We start from the raw sequence: 19,204 nt of genomic DNA on the forward strand, positions 1-19,204 counted from the left end.
ATCTATTAATAAATTAATGAATGTTTCATTATTAGAAATGATCATATATTGATTGTAGAGAGAAACATGTATAGTACAAATATTTGAGTAGACTGACCAGAGCAGTTTAAAAAGCAGTATCAGTCAAAAGACAGACAGTGAGGTATCATATTTAGATTGTATTGAGTATACAGTCCACACCATATCTATTTTAACAAAGATAACATTTTAAATGTGGCTCTATACTCCAGCATTTTGGATTTGAGATCAATTGTTTCATATGAGGTGACAGTATGTAATGGCACCTTTTATTTTAGGGTATTTTAATACATATCTGTTTCACCATTTAGAAATGAATCACTTTATGTATCTAGTCCCCCTATTTGAAGAAGTCAGAAGTATTCTGACCAATTCACTTATAGTGTATTAAAGTAGTCAAAAGTTGAGTATTTGGTCCCAAACTCGTTGGTTGCATTTGCAGTTTGTTTTGGTTGTGTTTTGGGTTATGTTTTGCCCGATAGTAACTGAATGGTGGATGATGACTGGAGTAATTTTCTGTCTAAGTGAGTAGATAACATGTTTCTAAACACTAATAAATTAATCCTAATGATGCCATGATTAAGAAAAATAAGGAATGAATCATGAATAATAATGAGTGAGAGAGTTACAGAGGATACAACAAAACATGCTAACCTCTCACCATTAACATCAAATAAAAGGTGACATTCTGTACTTTTGCCTAATATGAAACATTTTATCTCAAATCCAAGATGCTGGAGCATAGCACCAAATGTAAAATTGTAAGCTTCACTGTCCAAACACATATGGTGTGGACTATGTGTGTCTGGTAAACACATGTGGATCTGGTGAACAGTTATCACTTGTTGACCAACTACAGGAATACTGACCTCAGAGTCTCCAGTTTACAGTGGGGATTCCCCAGTCCAGCAGAGAGCAGCTTCACTCCTGAATCCTTCAGGTCATTGTTACTCAGATCCAGCTCTCTCAGGTGTGAGGGTTTTGACTTCAGAGCTGAGACCAGAGAAGCACAGCCTTCCTCTGTGACTAGACAGCCTGACAGCCTGCAAAGAGTCAAATCATATTAAAACCACACTGCTATTCTTTGGTGGTGAAAATAGTGGCAGTATATTTTTTCAACATATTCAGATATATCAGTGTCCTAAAACCTGCCATATCTATTAATAAATTAATGAATGTTTCATTATTAGAAATGATCATATATTGATTGTAGAGAGAAACATGTATAGTACAAATATTTGAGTAGACTGACCAGAGCAGTTTAAAAAGCAGTATCAGTCAAAAGACAGACAGTGAGGTATCATATTTAGATTGTATTGAGTATACAGTCCACACCATATCTATTTTAACAAAGATAACATTTTAAATGTGGCTCTATACTCCAGCATTTTGGATTTGAGATCAATTGTTTCATATGAGGTGACAGTATGTAATGTCACCTTTTATTTTAGGGTATTTTAATACATATCTGTTTCACCATTTAGAAATGAATCACTTTATGTATCTAGTCCCCCTATTTGAAGAAGTCAGAAGTATTCTGACCAATTCACTTATAGTGTATTAAAGTAGTCAAAAGTTGAGTATTTGGTCCCAAACTCGTTGGTTGCATTTGCAGTTTGTTTTGGTTGTGTTTTGGGTTATGTTTTGCCCGATAGTAACTGAATGGTGGATGATGACTGGAGTAATTTTCTGTCTAAGTGAGTAGATAACATGTTTCTAAACACTAATAAATTAATCCTAATGATGCCATGATTAAGAAAAATAAGGAATGAATCATGAATAATAATGAGTGAGAGAGTTACAGAGGATACAACAAAACATGCTAACCTCTCACCATTAACATCAAATAAAAGGTGACATTCTGTACTGTTGCCTAATATGAAACATTTTATCTCAAATCCAAGATGCTGGAGCATAGCACCAAATGTAAAATTGTAAGCTTCACTGTCCAAACACATATGGTGTGGACTATGTGTGTCTGGTAAACACATGTGGATCTGGTGAACAGTTATCACTTGTTGACCAACTACAGGAATACTGACCTCAGAGTCTCCAGTTTACAGTGGGGATTCCCCAGTCCAGCAGAGAGCAGCTTCACTCCTGAATCCTTCAGGTCATTGTTACTCAGATCCAGCTCTCTCAGGTGTGAGGGTTTTGACTTCAGAGCTGAGACCAGAGAAGCACAGCCTTCCTCTGTGACTAGACAGCCTGACAGCCTGCAAAGAGTCAAATCATATTAAAACCACACTGCTATTCTTTGGTGGTGAAAATAGTGGCAGTATATTTTTTCAACATATTCAGATATATCAGTGTCCTAAAACCTGCCATATCTATTAATAAATTAATGAATGTTTCATTATTAGAAATGATCATATATTGATTGTAGAGAGAAACATGTATAGTACAAATATTTGAGTAGACTGACCAGAGCAGTTTAAAAAGCAGTATCAGTCAAAAGACAGACAGTGAGGTATCAGATTTAGATTGTATTGAGTATACAGTCCACACCATATCTATTTTTACAAAGATAACATTTTAAATGTGGCTCTATAATCCAGCATTTTGGATTTGAGATCAATTGTTTCATATGAGGTGACAGTATGTAATGGCACCTTTTATTTTAGGGTATTTTAATACATATCTGTTTCACCATTTAGAAATGAATCACTTTATGTATCTAGTCCCCCTATTTGAAGAAGTCAGAAGTATTCTGACCAATTCACTTATAGTGTATTAAAGTAGTCAAAAGTTGAGTATTTGGTCCCAAACTCGTTGGTTGCATTTGCAGTTTGTTTTGGTTGTGTTTTGGGTTATGTTTTGCCCGATAGTAACTGAATGGTGGATGATGACTGGAGTTATTTTCTGTCTAAGTGAGTAGATAACATGTTTCTAAACACTAATAAATTAATCCTAATGATGCCATGATTAAGAAAAATAATGAATGAATCATGAATAATAATGAGTGAGAGAGTTACAGAGGATACAACAAAACATGCTAACCTCTCACCATTAACATCAAATAAAAGGTGACATTCTGTACTGTTGCCTAATATGAAACATTTTATCTCAAATCCAAGATGCTGGAGCATAGCACCAAATGTAAAATTGTAAGCTTCACTGTCCAAACACATATGGTGTGGACTATGTGTGTCTGGTAAACACATGTGGATCTGGTGAACAGTTATCACTTGTTGACCAACTACAGGAATACTGACCTCAGAGTCTCCAGTTTACAGTGGGGATTCCCCAGTCCAGCAGAGAGCAGCTTCACTCCTGAATCCTTCAGGTCATTGTTACTCAGATCCAGCTCTCTCAGGTGTGAGGGTTTTGACTTCAGAGCTGAGGCCAGAGAAGCACAGCCTTCCTCTGTGACTAGACAGCCTGACAGCCTGCAAAGAGTCAAATCATATTAAAACCACACTGCTATTCTTTGGTGGTGAAAATAGTGGCAGTATATTTTTTCAACATATTCAGATATATCAGTGTCCTAAAACCTGCCATATCTATTAATAAATTAATGAATGTTTCATTATTAGAAATGATCATATATTGATTGTAGAGAGAAACATGTATAGTACAAATATTTGAGTAGACTGACCAGAGCAGTTTAAAAAGCAGTATCAGTCAAAAGACAGACAGTGAGGTATCAGATATAGATTGTATTGAGTATACAGTCCACACCATATCTATTTTGACAAAGATAACATTTTAAATGTGGCTCTATACTCCAGCATTTTGGTTTTGAGATCAATTGTTTCATATGAGGTGACAGTATATAATGTCACCTTTTATTTTAGGGTATTTTAATACATATCTGTTTCACCATTTAGAAATGAATCACTTTATTTATCTAGTCCCCCTATTTGAAGAAGTCATAAGTATTCTGACCGTTTCACTTATAGTGTATTAAAGTAGTCAAAAGTTGAGTATTTGGTTGTAAACTCATTGGTTGCTTTTGCAGTTTGTTTTGGTTGTGTTTTGGGTTATGTTTTGCCCGATAGTAACTGAATGGTGGATGATGACTGGAGTAATTTTAATAATGAGTGAGAGAGTTACAGAGGATACAACAAAACATGTTAACCTCTCACCATTAACATCAAATAAAAGGTGACATTACATACTGTTGCCTAATATGAAACATTTTATCTCAAATCCAAAATGCTGGAGCATAGCACCAAATGTAAAACTGTAAGCTTCACTGTCCAAACACATATGGTGTGGACTATGTGTTCCTGGTAAACACATGTGGATCTGGTGAACAGTTATCACTTGTTGACCAACTACAGGAATACTGACCTCAGAGTCTCCAGTTTACAGTGGAGATTCCCCAGGACAGCAGAGAGCAGCTTCACTCCTGAATCATTCAGGTCATTGTTACTCAGATCCAGCTCTCTCAGGTGTGAGGGGTTTGACTTCAGAGCTGAGACCAGAGAAGCACAGCCTTCCTCTGTGACTAGACAGCCTGACAGCCTGCAAGAGTCAAATCATATTAAAACCACACTGCTATTCTTTGGTGGTGAAAATATATTTTAAAAACATTTTCAGATACATCAGAGTCCTGAAACCTGCCATATCTATTCATATATGTATATATACACTATCAGTCAAAAGTTTGAACACACCTACTCATTCAAATTTGTAAAAAAAAACAATGTAGAATAATAGTTAAGACATTAAAACTATGAAATAACACATATGGAATCATGTAGTAACCAAAGAAGTGTTAAACAAATTAAAATATATGTTATATTTGAGATTCTTCAAATAGCCACCCTTTGCCTTGATGACAGCTTTGCACACTCTTGGCATTCTCTCAACCAGCTTCATGAGGTAGTCACCTGGAATGCATTTCAATTAACAGGTGTGCCTTCTTAAAAGTTAATTTGTGGAATTTCTTTGCTTGTTAATGCGTTTCAGCCAATCAGTTGTGTTGTGACAAGGTAAGGTTGGTATACAGAAGATAGCCCTATTTGGTAAAAGACCAAGTCCATATTATGGCAAGAACAGCTCAAATAAGCAAAGAGAAACGACAGTCCATCATTACTTTAAGACATGACGGTCAGTCAATACGGAACATTTGAAGAACTGTTACAGTTTCTTCAAGTGCAGTCGCAAAAACCATCAAGCGCTATGATGAAACTGGCAATCATGAGGACCGCCACAGGAATGGAAGACCCAGAGTTACCTCTGCTGCAGAGGACAAGTTCATTAGAGTTACCAGCCTGAGAAATTACAGCCCAAATAACTGCTTCACAGAGTTCAAGTCACAGACACATCTCAACATCAACTTTTCAGGGGGGACTGTGTGAATCAGGCCTTCATGGTCGAATTGCTGTAAAGAAACCACTACTAAAGGACACCAATAAGAAGAAGAGACCTGCTTGAGCCAAGAAACATGAGCAATGGATAATACACCGGTGAACATTTGTCCTTTGGTCTAGAGTCCAAATTTGAGATTGTTGGTTCCAACCGCTGTCTCTTTGTGAGAAGCGGTGTTGGTGAACGGATGATCTCCGCATGTGTAGTTCCCACCGTAAAGCATGGAGGAGGAGGTGTTATGGTGTGGGGGTGCTTTGCTGGTGACACTGTCTGTGATTTATTTAGAATTTAACCACACTTAACCAGCATGGCTACCACAGCATTCTGCAGCGTCACGCCATCCCATCTGGTTTAAGCTTAGTGGGACTATCATTTGTTTTTTAACAGGACAATGACTCAACACACCTCTATTTGACCAAGAAGGAGAGTGATTGAGTGCTGCATCAGATGACCTGGCCTCAACAATCACCCAACCTCAACCAATTGAGATGGTTTGGGATGAGTTGGATCACAGAGTGAAGGAAAAGCAGCCAACAAGTGCTCAGCATATGTGGGAACTCCTTCAAGACTGTTGGAAAAGCATTCCAGGTGAAGCTGGTTGAGAAAATGCCAAGAGTGTGCAAAGCTGTCATCAAGGCAAAGGGTGGCTATTTTTTTGCCCTCCCGCGTCACTTTATACTTTATATACATGTTACATCATCAGCCGTTGTAGGAAAGATGCATCTTAAAACACTGGTAAGCCTAAATTCCATCGCTATCGGGAAACCGGGCCCAGAGTGACTTACAATACAGTTGCTGTATTGTAGTGTATTCAAGCTTTAAAAAGGCTTCTAGAGTTTCTAATTTCCACTTAAAAAATGTCAAACTTGATTTGCCCTAATGAAAAATGTACCGACCACTACAAAACATTTTCATGAATTACAATGCACATAATAATTTACATTTCCTATTCCTGCTGTGAGAAACTGGGTCAAATTAAGATATGGCATCTGTAAGTGCATTCATCTTAAGATATCTAGGTGAGACAACCACATATCACAGTCAAATATACAGGATACGAACATCCCATTCCAGCTAAACAATGGATATATAGCATTTAGACAAAAAAACATTTATTTTTATACACATCTCAAATGGTTGTGACATCTCTTCTCCATGTTAACTTTCAATAATAATAATAAGTCACTGTTTGTTAAGGTAGTTATAGACATTGCAGCAACACAAGGCCATGTCTCACACTTATTTTTATTCATTAAAACAGTTTAGTCATTTAGCAGACGCTCTTATCCAGAGCGACTTACAGTTAGTGAGTGCATACATTATTTTTAAATTTTTTATACCCTCCATGGGAATCGAACACACAACCCTGGCGTTGCAAACGCCATGCTCTACCAACTGAGATACATCCCTGTCTTTCTATCGGAGAATGTAGACAGAAGGGCTAAAACGGGCATGATTGATCTGAGGGTTATGGGATCTGAAGTTATTTTGCAACAAGTAAGAGATTTTATATTATGTCAAGTAGGCTAGGTTATAATATATAACAGCGGTTTGTTAGTGATATGCAGATGGAGGTCTATACCTCAGCTATAGCCTACATACACAACAAGTTTTAGTTCTCCTACAACAGGCTGATTAAATTAAGATCCTACATCTGTACAGAGCTTGTCTTTATCTAAACCAAGGCAGTTTGCATTATTAGCAATGATGTTGCATCTGCCAGCTGCTGTAAACCAATGTGATTGGATGTTATAGAACCCCATCTGAACAGTTTCTTTCCCCATGCTGTGGCCCTCACCAACTGGCCATCTGGTCCATAGAGACTAAAGGACTATACACTCTATGCTGCACACCACATCAAGCCATCTCTGAACTGTACACTAAATAACTGCACTATACTGCATTAGCACTCTGTTCATCTCTCTTAGATATATTTATGTAAATGTAAACCCACTGTACTCTATTTAAGTAATAATGCCTGAGAAGCAGGTGTTTGTAAGATATATTGGCACGGGTTTTGTTAAGCAAACTCTGCAAATACAGTGCCTTGCAAAAGTATTCATCCCCCTTGGCATGTTTCCTATTTTGTTGCATTACAACCTGTAATTTAAATTAATTTTTATTTGGATTTCATGTAATGGACATACACAAAATAGTCCAAAATGGTGAAGTGAAATGAAAAAACTGCAAACTAGCTGCACTTCGTTTAGTTTGACCTGTTTTCTATTGATATTTCTTTGTATTCATGATTTCGACTGGTTGAGAAAAGCTGCCTGCCAGTCTGTCTCATCCCGACTCCTGACAAGTTCATTACTATGCGACAGCTGGAGATCAAATTTGAATATTGAAACAATGTTGCAAATGTAAATGCAAACTAAATGTTAGTCTAAAAGAAATGTGAGATAATGTCTAGATACTTTTTATCGTGGCGACCAAATGTATAAATTGCCTGGCTGGGCTGATGAGATAGTGGATTGCACAGTCAGATGGAACAGAGTATATAGGCATTTAATGTCATAGATTTAGCCGGTGGTAATTTGTGGAATAGACATCGGCTGGAATGCGGTTTTAACCAATCAGCATTCAGGATTAGACCCACCTGTTGTATAAATTTGTATATCCACTGCTCATTCTCTTATAGCTCAATGCTCACTCTAGCTATGTGTGTATAATGTTGTACGTAAACTTTGTGTAAACTCCTCTGTCTGTATTCTGTCTCTAAATGTTGTCTATCACTAGCAGCACCATATCACCAAGTACAATTCTGAGAAAAGTTGTAGGATCTTAATTTGATCACCCCCCACTGCAGAATAACTTCCATGCGATGCAGGACATGTATTTGAGGTTTAAAACGGCTTCTAAAGTTTCAGACTATATTTTTTAATATGAAGAATATATCAACCTTACAAACATTTACATAAATTGTGATCCACATTTCCTGTTGCTGCAGGAATATTTTCCTGCTGTAGCAAACTGGCTCAAATTAAGATCCTACATACAGTTCAAGTTGGAAGTTTACATACACCTTAGCCAAATACATTTAAACTCCGTTTTTCACAAATGCCTTTCTTAGGTCAGCTAGGATCACCACTTTATCTTAAGAATGTGAAATGTCAGAATAATAGTAGAGAGAATGATTTATTTCTGAGATGTTGCTTCAATATATCCACATAATTTTCCTTCTTCTTGATGCCATCTATTTTGTGAAGTGCACCAGTCCCTCCTGCAGCAAAGCACCCCCACAGCATGATGCTGCCACCCCCGTGCTTCACGGTTGGGATGGTGTTCTTTGGCTTGCAAGCCAACCCCCTTTTTCCTCCAAACATAACAATGGTCATTATGGCCAAACAGTTATATTTTTATTTCATCAGACCAGAGGCCATTTCTCCAAAAAGTACAATCTTTGTCCCCATGTGCAGTTGCAAACCGTAGTCTTGCTTTTTTATGCCGGTTCTGGAGCAATGGCTTCTTCCTTGCTGAGGGGCCTTTCAGGTTATGTCGATATAGGACTAGTTTTTACTGTGGATATAGATACTTTTGTACCTGTTTCGTCCTTTTTTTCTGAGGTCTTGCCTGATTTCTTTTGATTTTCCCATGATGTCAAGCAAAGAGGCACTGAGTTTGAAGGTAGGCCTTGAAATACATCCACAGGTACACCTCCAATTGACTCAGATGATGTCAATTAGCCTATCAGAAGCTTCTAAAGCCATGACATCATTTTCTGGAATTTTCCAAGCTAAGTAAACTTCTGACCCACTGGAATTGTGATACAGTGAATTATAAATGAAATAATCTGTCCGTAAACAATTGTTGGAAAAATTACTTGTGTCATGCACAAAGTAGATGTCCTAAACGACTTGCCAAACTATAGTTTGTTAACGAGAAATTTGTGGAGTGGTTGAAAAACGAGTTTAATGACTCCAACGTAAGTGTATGTAAACTTCTGACTTCAACTGTAGGTAGGGGTAAAAGTGACTAGGCAATCAGGATAGAGATTACATCTCCTGTGCGCACACACACACACACACACACACACACACACACACACACACACACACACACACACACACACACACACACACACACATGGAGGGAATGTTGTGTTTGTTTAATATTGTTTCAGGACTATTAAAATTGAAAAAAGGTTTAGCCTATGGATTATGAAAACAACAAAAATAAATGGGAAAATGGGAGAGGAGAAATGACTAGAGACAGTGTTGGTTAACTCACTGACCATGACCCATGAGTTCTTCTTACCTTTGTTCAGTAGAAAAGTCTCCCTCTCTAAACACTATAGGAAGATTCATAGACAGGTCACTCTTCATGGACACACAGCTGGGTACAGGGGAGGCTGGTCTCTCCTGCTTGATTTGGCTTCAACACAACAGATACAAAAATTACGTCTCTCATGTACTCTGAGCTCAGATGGGGAAACAAGAGTTTCATTCCAAAACGCTATATATCCATTTTCAGAAATGTTGGTCAATTAGCTTTTATAGTTTAAAGAAATTATGAAAGAGATTGGTGTGTTTTTTCACTATCTAATCATGGTATGGGGTTGTTCAATGAAATACATGTATTTGTTTAAAATCTATCACTTGATGGTGTCATTTCAGAGAGACCAAGAATCATGTTTTTTGCTAAATACTACATATCTGCCTCATTCTCAGAGAAATAAGTAGTACTGCTAGGTTTTACACAGTCATAATATATCTGCCTCACTCTCAGAGAAATAAGTAGTACTGCTAGGTTTTACACAGTAATAATATGTATCTGCCTCACTCTCAGAGAAATAAGTAGTACTGCTAGGTTTCACACAGTAATAATAATCAAAAAGAACGCTCGATCGAGGTATTACTTTGGCAGATAATGTCACCCATCTAAATATATCGTTTTTTAATTATTTTTTATAATTAACCAAATGAATGTTGTTTTTGGTTTATGTCAGATTCATTGTGCTATGCTATAAAATGTTATTTTATTCTTGTAAGTGGTAAAATGAACTAGAAAATTTCATATTTTGCAATTCTGAGTAATTACTACTTTAGTAAGGATATACTTTTTTCAGTACTACTGCATTTGCTAAATAATTCCAATAGAATATAGCATAAGACCACAAATGACATTTCAGAAGGTTAGTTTAGTTTTCTCCCTGGATACACCACCATCCCCTCACAGGAAAACTCCTGCACACGCTTTTTACTGTCCCTTTCCACACTGCTGAAGCAAGAGGGACGACTGAAAACACTTTTAACAGGTTACTGTGAAATAATATAAAGATGATTCATGTTTATAATTAGCTGTTTTATGCTCATGTTTTGAAATTATACTTCATTACTATAACGATTATAAATAAGCCTGAACATTAATTTAGTCACCTCTGGTCGAGAAAAACTTATTTTCCTAGTACATTCATTGTCAGATTCATCAACCAGCAGCGAGCACTCTGCCTTCTAGCCAAGCGAGGGGCATGTTGAGGTACATTTGCTAACCGTGAGGGTTGCATTATCGGGGGAAAACTAGCCGCCCTCCAAGACACATACAGCACCCGATGTCAAAGGAAGGCCAAAAATATCATCAAGGACATCAACCACCCGAGCCACTGCCTGTTCACCCCACTATCATCCAGAAGGTGAGGTCAGTACAGGTGCATCAAAGCTGGGACCGAGAGACTGAAAAACAGCTTCTATCTCAAGGCCATCAGACTGATAAATAGCCATCACTAGCACATTAGAGGCTGCTGCTGCCTATTGAAATCACTGGCCACTTTAAGAAATGGAACACTAGTCACTTTAATAATGTTTACATATCTTGCACTACTCATCTCATATGTATATACTGTATTCTATAATATACTACTGTATCTTAGTCCATGCCGCTCTGTCATTGCTTATCCATATATGTATATATTCTTAAATTCCATTCCTTACTAATTTTGTGTGTATATGTTGTGAAATTGTTAGATATTACTTGTTAGATATTACTGCACTGTCGGAGCTAGAAGCACAAGCATTTCGCTACACCCGCTATAACATCTGCTAAACACGTGTATGTGACAAATAACATTTGATTTGATTTGATGTAATTTATTGGCGGGCTGGAAGATGCATTCTTGTCTTTTCTATTCCGAGGTTATTTACTCCCAATATCAGATATTAAGATTATTTTCTATAATGCATGTAAACTAGGGTTGAGATTAGCGCATCTGACTAGTGATTATTTACCCGGGGTTCAACACCTGCTATAGGCACTATTTAATTGCTATTCCAAAAGCATCACAGGCCTAATACGAGATATATAGCTAACTAAAGTAATGAGTGACCATTTTAGAAAATCATGGGACATATAGTATTTGGTTGCATAATATTTTATGTCAATCATATTGCTGCTTGTAGCCTATAACTGATGCTTCGTTGTCTTATGCTGCCATCTATAGGAAATATTTAGCAATTAAAAGTTATTAATTCACGTACAGACGTTGGTGAGGCAGCTGAGAAATGAAGTGTATTAGATCAGTCTCAAACCTGCCCCACGCCAATTTCTGGACTTTCATACAGAGGTTACTAGGTCACCCAATTCAAACCACATTTGAAAAATAAAACAAATGTGTCTTATTTATCAAGTGTTCTGTCTTGCAATTATACATATAATAAAAAAAAATAATAATAATCAAAACGCTATTTAATACTATAATTGTATTTACTAAGATCATATTATTACTAAAATAGTTTCTAAAGCTGTTCTAGGCTACCTTACCCTAGAATTAGGGGTTACGGCTAAAATAGGTTATAAGTAGGGTAAGAGTTTCTGTATAGCACTTTGTGACATCTGCTGGTGTAAAAGGGGCTTTATAAACTGGGGTGCACATAACTGGTACGCAGGTACGCAAGCGCGACAAAAATCAGGAATGCGTAATGCCACTTGTGTTACTACGCGCCTTTGCGTACTTGACAGATCTTCTCATCTAACCTTACACATGACATGTTGCTTGTCATCTACTGTCAGGGATGTCCAAAAAGCATCAGACATTAAGCAGCTTCTTTGGCGTTTCGCCACCTACAAAGAAACGCCAACTGGAGCCAGAGCCGAAGAAAATACTTTTTTCGGAAAAGCGGCTCCAAGATGTGCAGTGGCTTGAAGCTAACGATGAGCGCACTGAAATGTGGTGCAAGATTTGCCGCTCAAATTCACATCTAGCAGACAAAACAGGTGCATTTTATAAAGGCTCAAAGAATTTCAACCATCCTTAATTTGACTAACATGAAAAGAGCAAGGAGCACACGAATATGGCACAAGCCGTTGCTAATTAACCCCCTGAGTAAGTGTGTCTTACTCAGGGGGTTAGCCAAGAATAGCCGAGAATAAATGTCCAGTCGCCCACTTGCCAGATGGCGAGACAAGCTGAATGAAGAACAGCGGCAAGCTCTGTTTCATATTTTTCTCCTCGCCTTCCATAAAGCTAAACACGCACGTCCCATGTCTTCCTATTCTGAGGATGTTCCTTTACTGAAGCGGCTAGGAGTAAATGTTGGAGGTGCAGCATATCATTCACGTGAAGTGGGCACACGGATCATGCAGAGCATCGCTCACACCATCAGCGGGGAGTTACGAGCCAACTTGCAGTCTGATGAATTTTGGGGGCTGCTTTTTGATGGATCTGAGGACATCACAAAAACTTAGCAGGAAATCGTTTACATTGTGTCTGTGTCCAGCAACGGAGAATTTACTTCAGACTTTATTGGACTGATTGAATTGGGTGCTGACCGAACGGCGCAGGCCATAACAGACGGACTTGTGAGACTTTTCCAGGACACAGGCTTGGATGACTGGACAACAAAGTTGGTCGCTGTGTGCACAGATGGGGCTGCTGCTAACGTAGGTATCTACAACGGCGTTGTGCCAAAACTCCGGCAACTTGCTGCGGTTGGAGACTCCCTTGTGCACATTCTGTGCACCGCACACACACTGGAGAATTGCGCGAAATCAGCTGATCGCAACGTTCCTTACTGTGAGACATTTAATAGCTCTGTGGTCAAGCTGCTGCAGTTTTATTTACAAAAAGGTGGAGCAAAAAAAACTGCTGAACTGAATAAGCTATGTGAAGAAAATGGGATCTCCTTTGTGAAACTGGGTAAGTTTCATAATATCAGATGGTCTGCATGGAGGCATGAAACACTTAAAAATATCAAGACTATTGCCAGCCATTAAAATGCAACTGGTTATGAGCGATAACAGTGACTTGCAGCATTTCTGCACAGAGCGTTTTCAGTGCTTTCTGTCAAACATGCTTGACATTTGCAACATTTTGAAGACCACATCCATTAGGTTTCAGAAGGAAAAGCTGACCATTGGAGAATGTAAGGATGAACTCATGGTGGCCATTGGACAGTTCACACTTCTGCTTGATGGTGAAAGCCACAGGGCACACACTGTTTCCAATGCTGATGCTGACAGAGACAAGACACACTTACTCAGGGGGTTAATTGAAGAGTTTGAAATCAGATATGACTCCCTCAAGTCATGTGATCATTTCTTAGTATTTGATCCTTCAACATGGCCTCAGGAAATGCAAGACCTCCACAGCTTTGGAAACACAACAGTTTGCAGCATTTTCAAGAAATATGAGGCCACCTTGCAACTTGACAAAGATACCACTGTGACAGAATGGATGCGCTTAAAGCAGGCAGGAAAACGCCTGGGAGCCTCTTCTGTGTATGACTTGGTCCAAATAGTAAATACAAGTAACCCAGATGCTTACTCCAACATCAACAAGGTGGTTAAGCTGTCTCTTACACTGCCTTTAAGCAGTGCAGCTTGTGAGAGGGGATTCTCACATCTCAACATAATAAAAACCAAGTACAGATCTCGTCTGTCACATGCTTGTCTCTCAGCCCTGATGCACATTCACCTGTCAAAGCAGACCACAGAGCTACAGAGATGTGGTCCTCTGTAGCTCAGCTGGTAGAGCACGGCGCTTGTAATGCCAAGGTTGTGGGTTCGATCCCAGGGACCACCTATACACAAAAATGTATGCACGCATGACTGTAAGTCGCTTTGGATAAAAGCATCTGCTGAATGGCATATTATATTATATTATATATTTGACCCAAAGCCTGCTGTTGACCAATCGGAGCCTCAACCAAGGACAGGGAGGTGCATCTGCAGCATCTTCATCATCTACCATGCACGAAGCTGAAGCAGAGGATAGTGGGGGCAACACTGAAGAGGACAGTGGTGGCGGCACTGAGGAAGACTGCACTTCTTAAGACCACAATACATATGGGGTGAGTACCAGACACAATCTGCTGGTAAGGTTATGTGCACCCCTGTTTATAAATACATTTGATTGATTGTTAGATTTATGGTTTATATGGCAAAAAACAGTATGGGTTTATGGCACTCTTGCTCCTCCTTGTGGCCGAATGTGGGTACTATATAATTCATTAATGATACTTGCTAGGCTCATAATCTGAGGTAGCAACTGCGTCAGATCTACAAATCCATTAGCTAGACCACCCGATTAGACAACAATCACCCCATTATACCCATTTGGTTTGCAACTCAGTGAACCTGCGCAGCATTCGCTCAATTTGATGCCTACGAACGAAGATTTCGATGCATATCAAATTACCCAGCAGCCTTTTAGAAACAACAAGTCCTCAAAGAAAAGGTTATTTCTTAATTAAAAAATGTCTTCTGGCTGTTTAAATCGGCCACATCTTGAAAAAGAGGACAGGGACATGCATTTTGTTTAGATTGTACACTTTTTTCTTAAAACAAATATGGTTAACCATGACCAGAAAATGTTTAATGTTTGATGGCTATCCGCCAGCCATCGCCTCTTAAACTGTGTTTAACCACACTATTGGTGACCACAACATGTACTCAGATGAACAGTGTACGCGCTCACCAAGTAGCCGAAACCTTGTCAATAGTAAGTTATCTGAGGTAAACCTACAGGGTTAACGCAGGCAGGTCTCATTGATAACGATAGTGAAGCTGGCATTGTGACACAGAACAATGGGCTGGGAATAGAACGTTCTGAAGGCGAGTCGGTGTCACGGAGCTCAATAGAACTAATAGGAGCTGGTAGGGTGAAAAATTTCCCAAACATAAGGCCTGTTTTTTAGCGATTACTTCATAACCAGGGAAATAAGGTAATATTATTAAACTGGGCACCATGGCGGATGCAATGAACTAATTTTATCAGAAATAAACGTTGTCACTTGAGGCGCCCCGAAAATAATATTCAAAATGTCAGTCCTTGGACACAAAGGGGTTAAACACTAAAGTTACCGTCCATCTAGTGAAGAGAGGAGAACGGGACAGAGGGAGCGTAGGCCAGCATTCGTCAACGAGAGAGGGAGAAGCCCTCCACGGTATTTAACAGGTGGAAGAAACAACCCGGGAGCTCCATCGGTCCACAAGAAATGCAGGCAGCCGGTGATGATGTAGTGGTAGCTAGGATAACTAGGATGCTGCTGGTAGAGTAGCTAGCTTAGCTAGCTGTACCGACTAGCTTGGCTAGCTACCAGGTCGTTCGTCTGTCCTTCGAGGATGATGACGAATCCGGTGAACCACACAATTAAACAAGAATAGCGAGTGAAAAGGATCTGGCTACACTCATACTGTCACTGACCATTACGCAAAAAGCAAATTGAACAATAAACTTCGGTGTCTCAACACTGTAACGAACTCCGTCGTTATTCCAGACCACTCTGCGCGTAACTGGACAATATGCTTGGCGCCAAACCGTGCGTGGACGCGGACAGTTTCAGAACGCGGACATGAGCAGAGCAACACAATAAACTAAACCCAGTCTTTAAAGTCGGGTACATTAGTAATATTCTTTTTTTATTATGTCAAACAAAAATTATTCGTTTTTTAAAACAATATTTTGAGATCTGGGCACGTATCCAAAAAGCGTAGAAAATTGGTCTTCTCTCTCCCCAGACAGACTAATTTTAGACCACTAACCCCTAAACAGAGATACAGCATGTTGGCAGGGCCCCCCTCTTCTCTCTCCCCAGACAGACTCATTTTAGACCACTAACCCCTAAACAGAGATACAGCATGTTGGTTGTGGTTAACACATTTTACATTTACGTCATTTAGCAGAGGCTCTTATCCAGAGCAATTAGGGTTAAGTGCCTTGCTTAAGGGCACGTCGACAGATTTTTCACCTAGTCGGCTCGGGGATTAGAACCTGCGACCTTTCGGTTTCTGGCACAACACTCTTACCCACTAAGCTACCTGCCGCTGTGTTAGCTTTGACAATTAGTTGTCACAGCTAACACAGTGACAACTAATTCTTGAACGTACATCTGCCGCACTCTCAGAGAAATAAGTAGTACTGCTAGGTTTTACACAGTCAAATGTACAAATAACTACATTTTTTATAGAAACTGTACACATGATACATTTGTAACATCAATATATATATATATATATATATTTTTTTTTTTTTATAAACCCAGTAATATGAGATCTGTATGTAAAACATTTACCTTTGAATTTAGCAGATGTTTTTGTCCAGGGCCTGGTATCCCAAAAGCATCTTAAGGCTAAGTTCATCATTAGAACCTTCGTAGGAGCATTGTTAAATCTCGTTATTAACGTTGCACTTGAAAACGCTCATATTCTAACACCTGCCTCAGACCACTTGTAGAACAGCCAAGTGCATCGTTAGATGCTTTTTTGCCCTCCCGCGTCACTTTATACTTTATATACATGTTGCATCATCAGCCGTTGTAGGAAAGATGTATCTTAAAACACTGGTAAGCCTAAATTCCATCGCTATCGGGAAACCGGGCCCAGAGTGACTTACAATACAGTTGCTGTATTGTAGTGTATTCAAGCTTTAAAAAGGCTTCTAGAGTTTGTAATTTCCACTTAAAAAATGTCAAACTTGATTTGCCCTAATGAAAAATGTACCGACCACTACAAAACATTTTCATAAATTACAATGCACATAATAATTTACATTTCCTATTCCTGCTGTGAGAAACTGGGTCAAATTAAGATATGGCATCTGTAAGTGCATTCATCTTAAGATATCTAGGTGAGACAACCACTAATCACAGTCAAATATACAGGATACGAACATCCCATTCCAGCTAAACAATGGATATATAGCATTTAGACAAAAAAACTTTTATTTTTATACACATCTCAAATGGTTGTGACATCTCTTCTCCATGTTAACTGTCAATAATAATAATAATAAGTCACTGTTTGTTAAGGTAGTTATAGACAGTGCAGCAACACAAGGCCATGTCTCACACTTATTTTTATTCATTAAAACAGTTTAGTCATTTAGCAGACGCTCTTATCCAGAGCGACTTACAGTTAGTGAGTGCATACATTATTTTTAATTTTTTTATACCCTCCATGGGAATCGAACCCACAACCCTGGCGTTGCAAACGCCATGCTCTACCAAGTGAGCTACATCCCTGTCTTTCAATCGGAGACAGTGCAGCAACACAAGGCCATGTCTCACACTTATTTGTATTAATTAAAAGTCGGCCATTTGTTGTCTTTGAATCTGAGAATGTAGACAGAAGGGCTAAAACGGGCATGATTGATCTGAGGGGAAATCATTGATCCATTCAGAAAGTTATTTTGCAACAAGTAAGAGATTTTATATTATGTCAAGTAGGCTAGGTTATAATATATAACAGCGGTTTGTTAGTGATATGCAGATGGAGGTCTATACCTCAGCTATAGCCTACATACACAACAAGTTTTAGTTCTCCTACAACAGGCTGATTAAATTAAGATCCTACATCTGTACAGAGCTTGTCTTTATCTAAACTAAGGCAGTTTGCATTATTAGCAATGATGTTGCAACTGTCAGCTGCTGTAAACCAATGTAATTGGATGTTATAGACCCCCATCTGAACAGTTTCTTTCCCCATGCTGTAGCCCTCACCAACTGGCCATCTGGCCCATAGAGACTAAAGGACTATACACTCTATGCTGCACACCACATCAAGCCATCTCTGAACTGTACACTAAATAACTGCACTATACTGCATTAGCACTCTGTTCATCTCTCTTAGATATATTTATGTAAATGTAAACCCACTGTACTCTATTTAAGTGATAATGCCTGAGAAGCAGGTGTTTGTAAGATATATTGGCACGGGTTTTGTTAAGCAAACTCTGCAAATACAGTGCCTTGCAAAAGTTTCCTATTTTGTTGCATTACAACCTGTAATTTAAATACATTTTTATTTGGATTTCATGTAATGGACATACACAAAATAGTCCAAAATGGTGAAGTGAAATGAAAAAACTGCAAACTAGCTGCACTGTTTAGTTTTACCTGTTTTCTATTGATATTTCATTGTATTCATGATTTCGACAGGCTGAGAAAAGCTGCCTGCCAGTCTGTCTCATCCCGACTCCTGACACGTTCATTACTATGCGACAGCTGGAGATCAAATTTGAATATTGAAACAATGTTGCAAATGTAAATGCAAACTAAATGTTAGTCTAAAAGAAATGTGAGATAATTTCTAGATACTTTTTATCGTGGCGATCAAATGTATAAATTGCCTGGCTGGGCTGATGAGATAGTGGATTGCACAGTCAGATGGAACAGAGTACATAGGCATTTAATGTCATAGATTTAGCCGGTGGTAATTTGTGGAATAGACATCGGCTGGAATGCGGTTTTAACCAATCAGCATTCAGGATTAGACCCACCTGTTGTATAAATGTGTATATCCACTGCTCATTCTCTTATAGCTCAATGCTCACTCTAGCTATGTGTCTATAATGTTGTACGTAAACTTTGTGTAAACTCCTCTGTCTGTATTCAGTCTCTAAATGTTGTCTATCACTAGCAGCACCATATCACCA

General features: G+C 38.7%; 1 protein-coding gene across 1 annotated transcript in view; it reads right to left on the reverse strand.

The window, feature by feature from the left end:
* Positions 1-4,298: 4,298 nt before the first annotated feature.
* LOC311117912 (uncharacterized protein) overlaps positions 4,299-19,204 on the reverse strand; it is a gene marked incomplete at its 3' end in the record, with an annotated part of 102,888 nt that continues 87,982 nt past the window's right edge. Inside the window, exon 13 of the mRNA XM_084192809.1 lies at positions 4,299-4,488. Coding sequence (XP_084048935.1) covers positions 4,299-4,488 — 190 coding nt within the window. The remainder of the gene's footprint in view (positions 4,489-19,204) is intronic.

The sequence above is a fragment of the Coregonus lavaretus genome, assembly GCF_964263955.1.
Source record: "Coregonus lavaretus genome assembly, contig: HAP1_SCAFFOLD_434, whole genome shotgun sequence".
In the NCBI taxonomy this organism is placed as follows: domain Eukaryota; kingdom Metazoa; phylum Chordata; class Actinopteri; order Salmoniformes; family Salmonidae; genus Coregonus; species Coregonus lavaretus.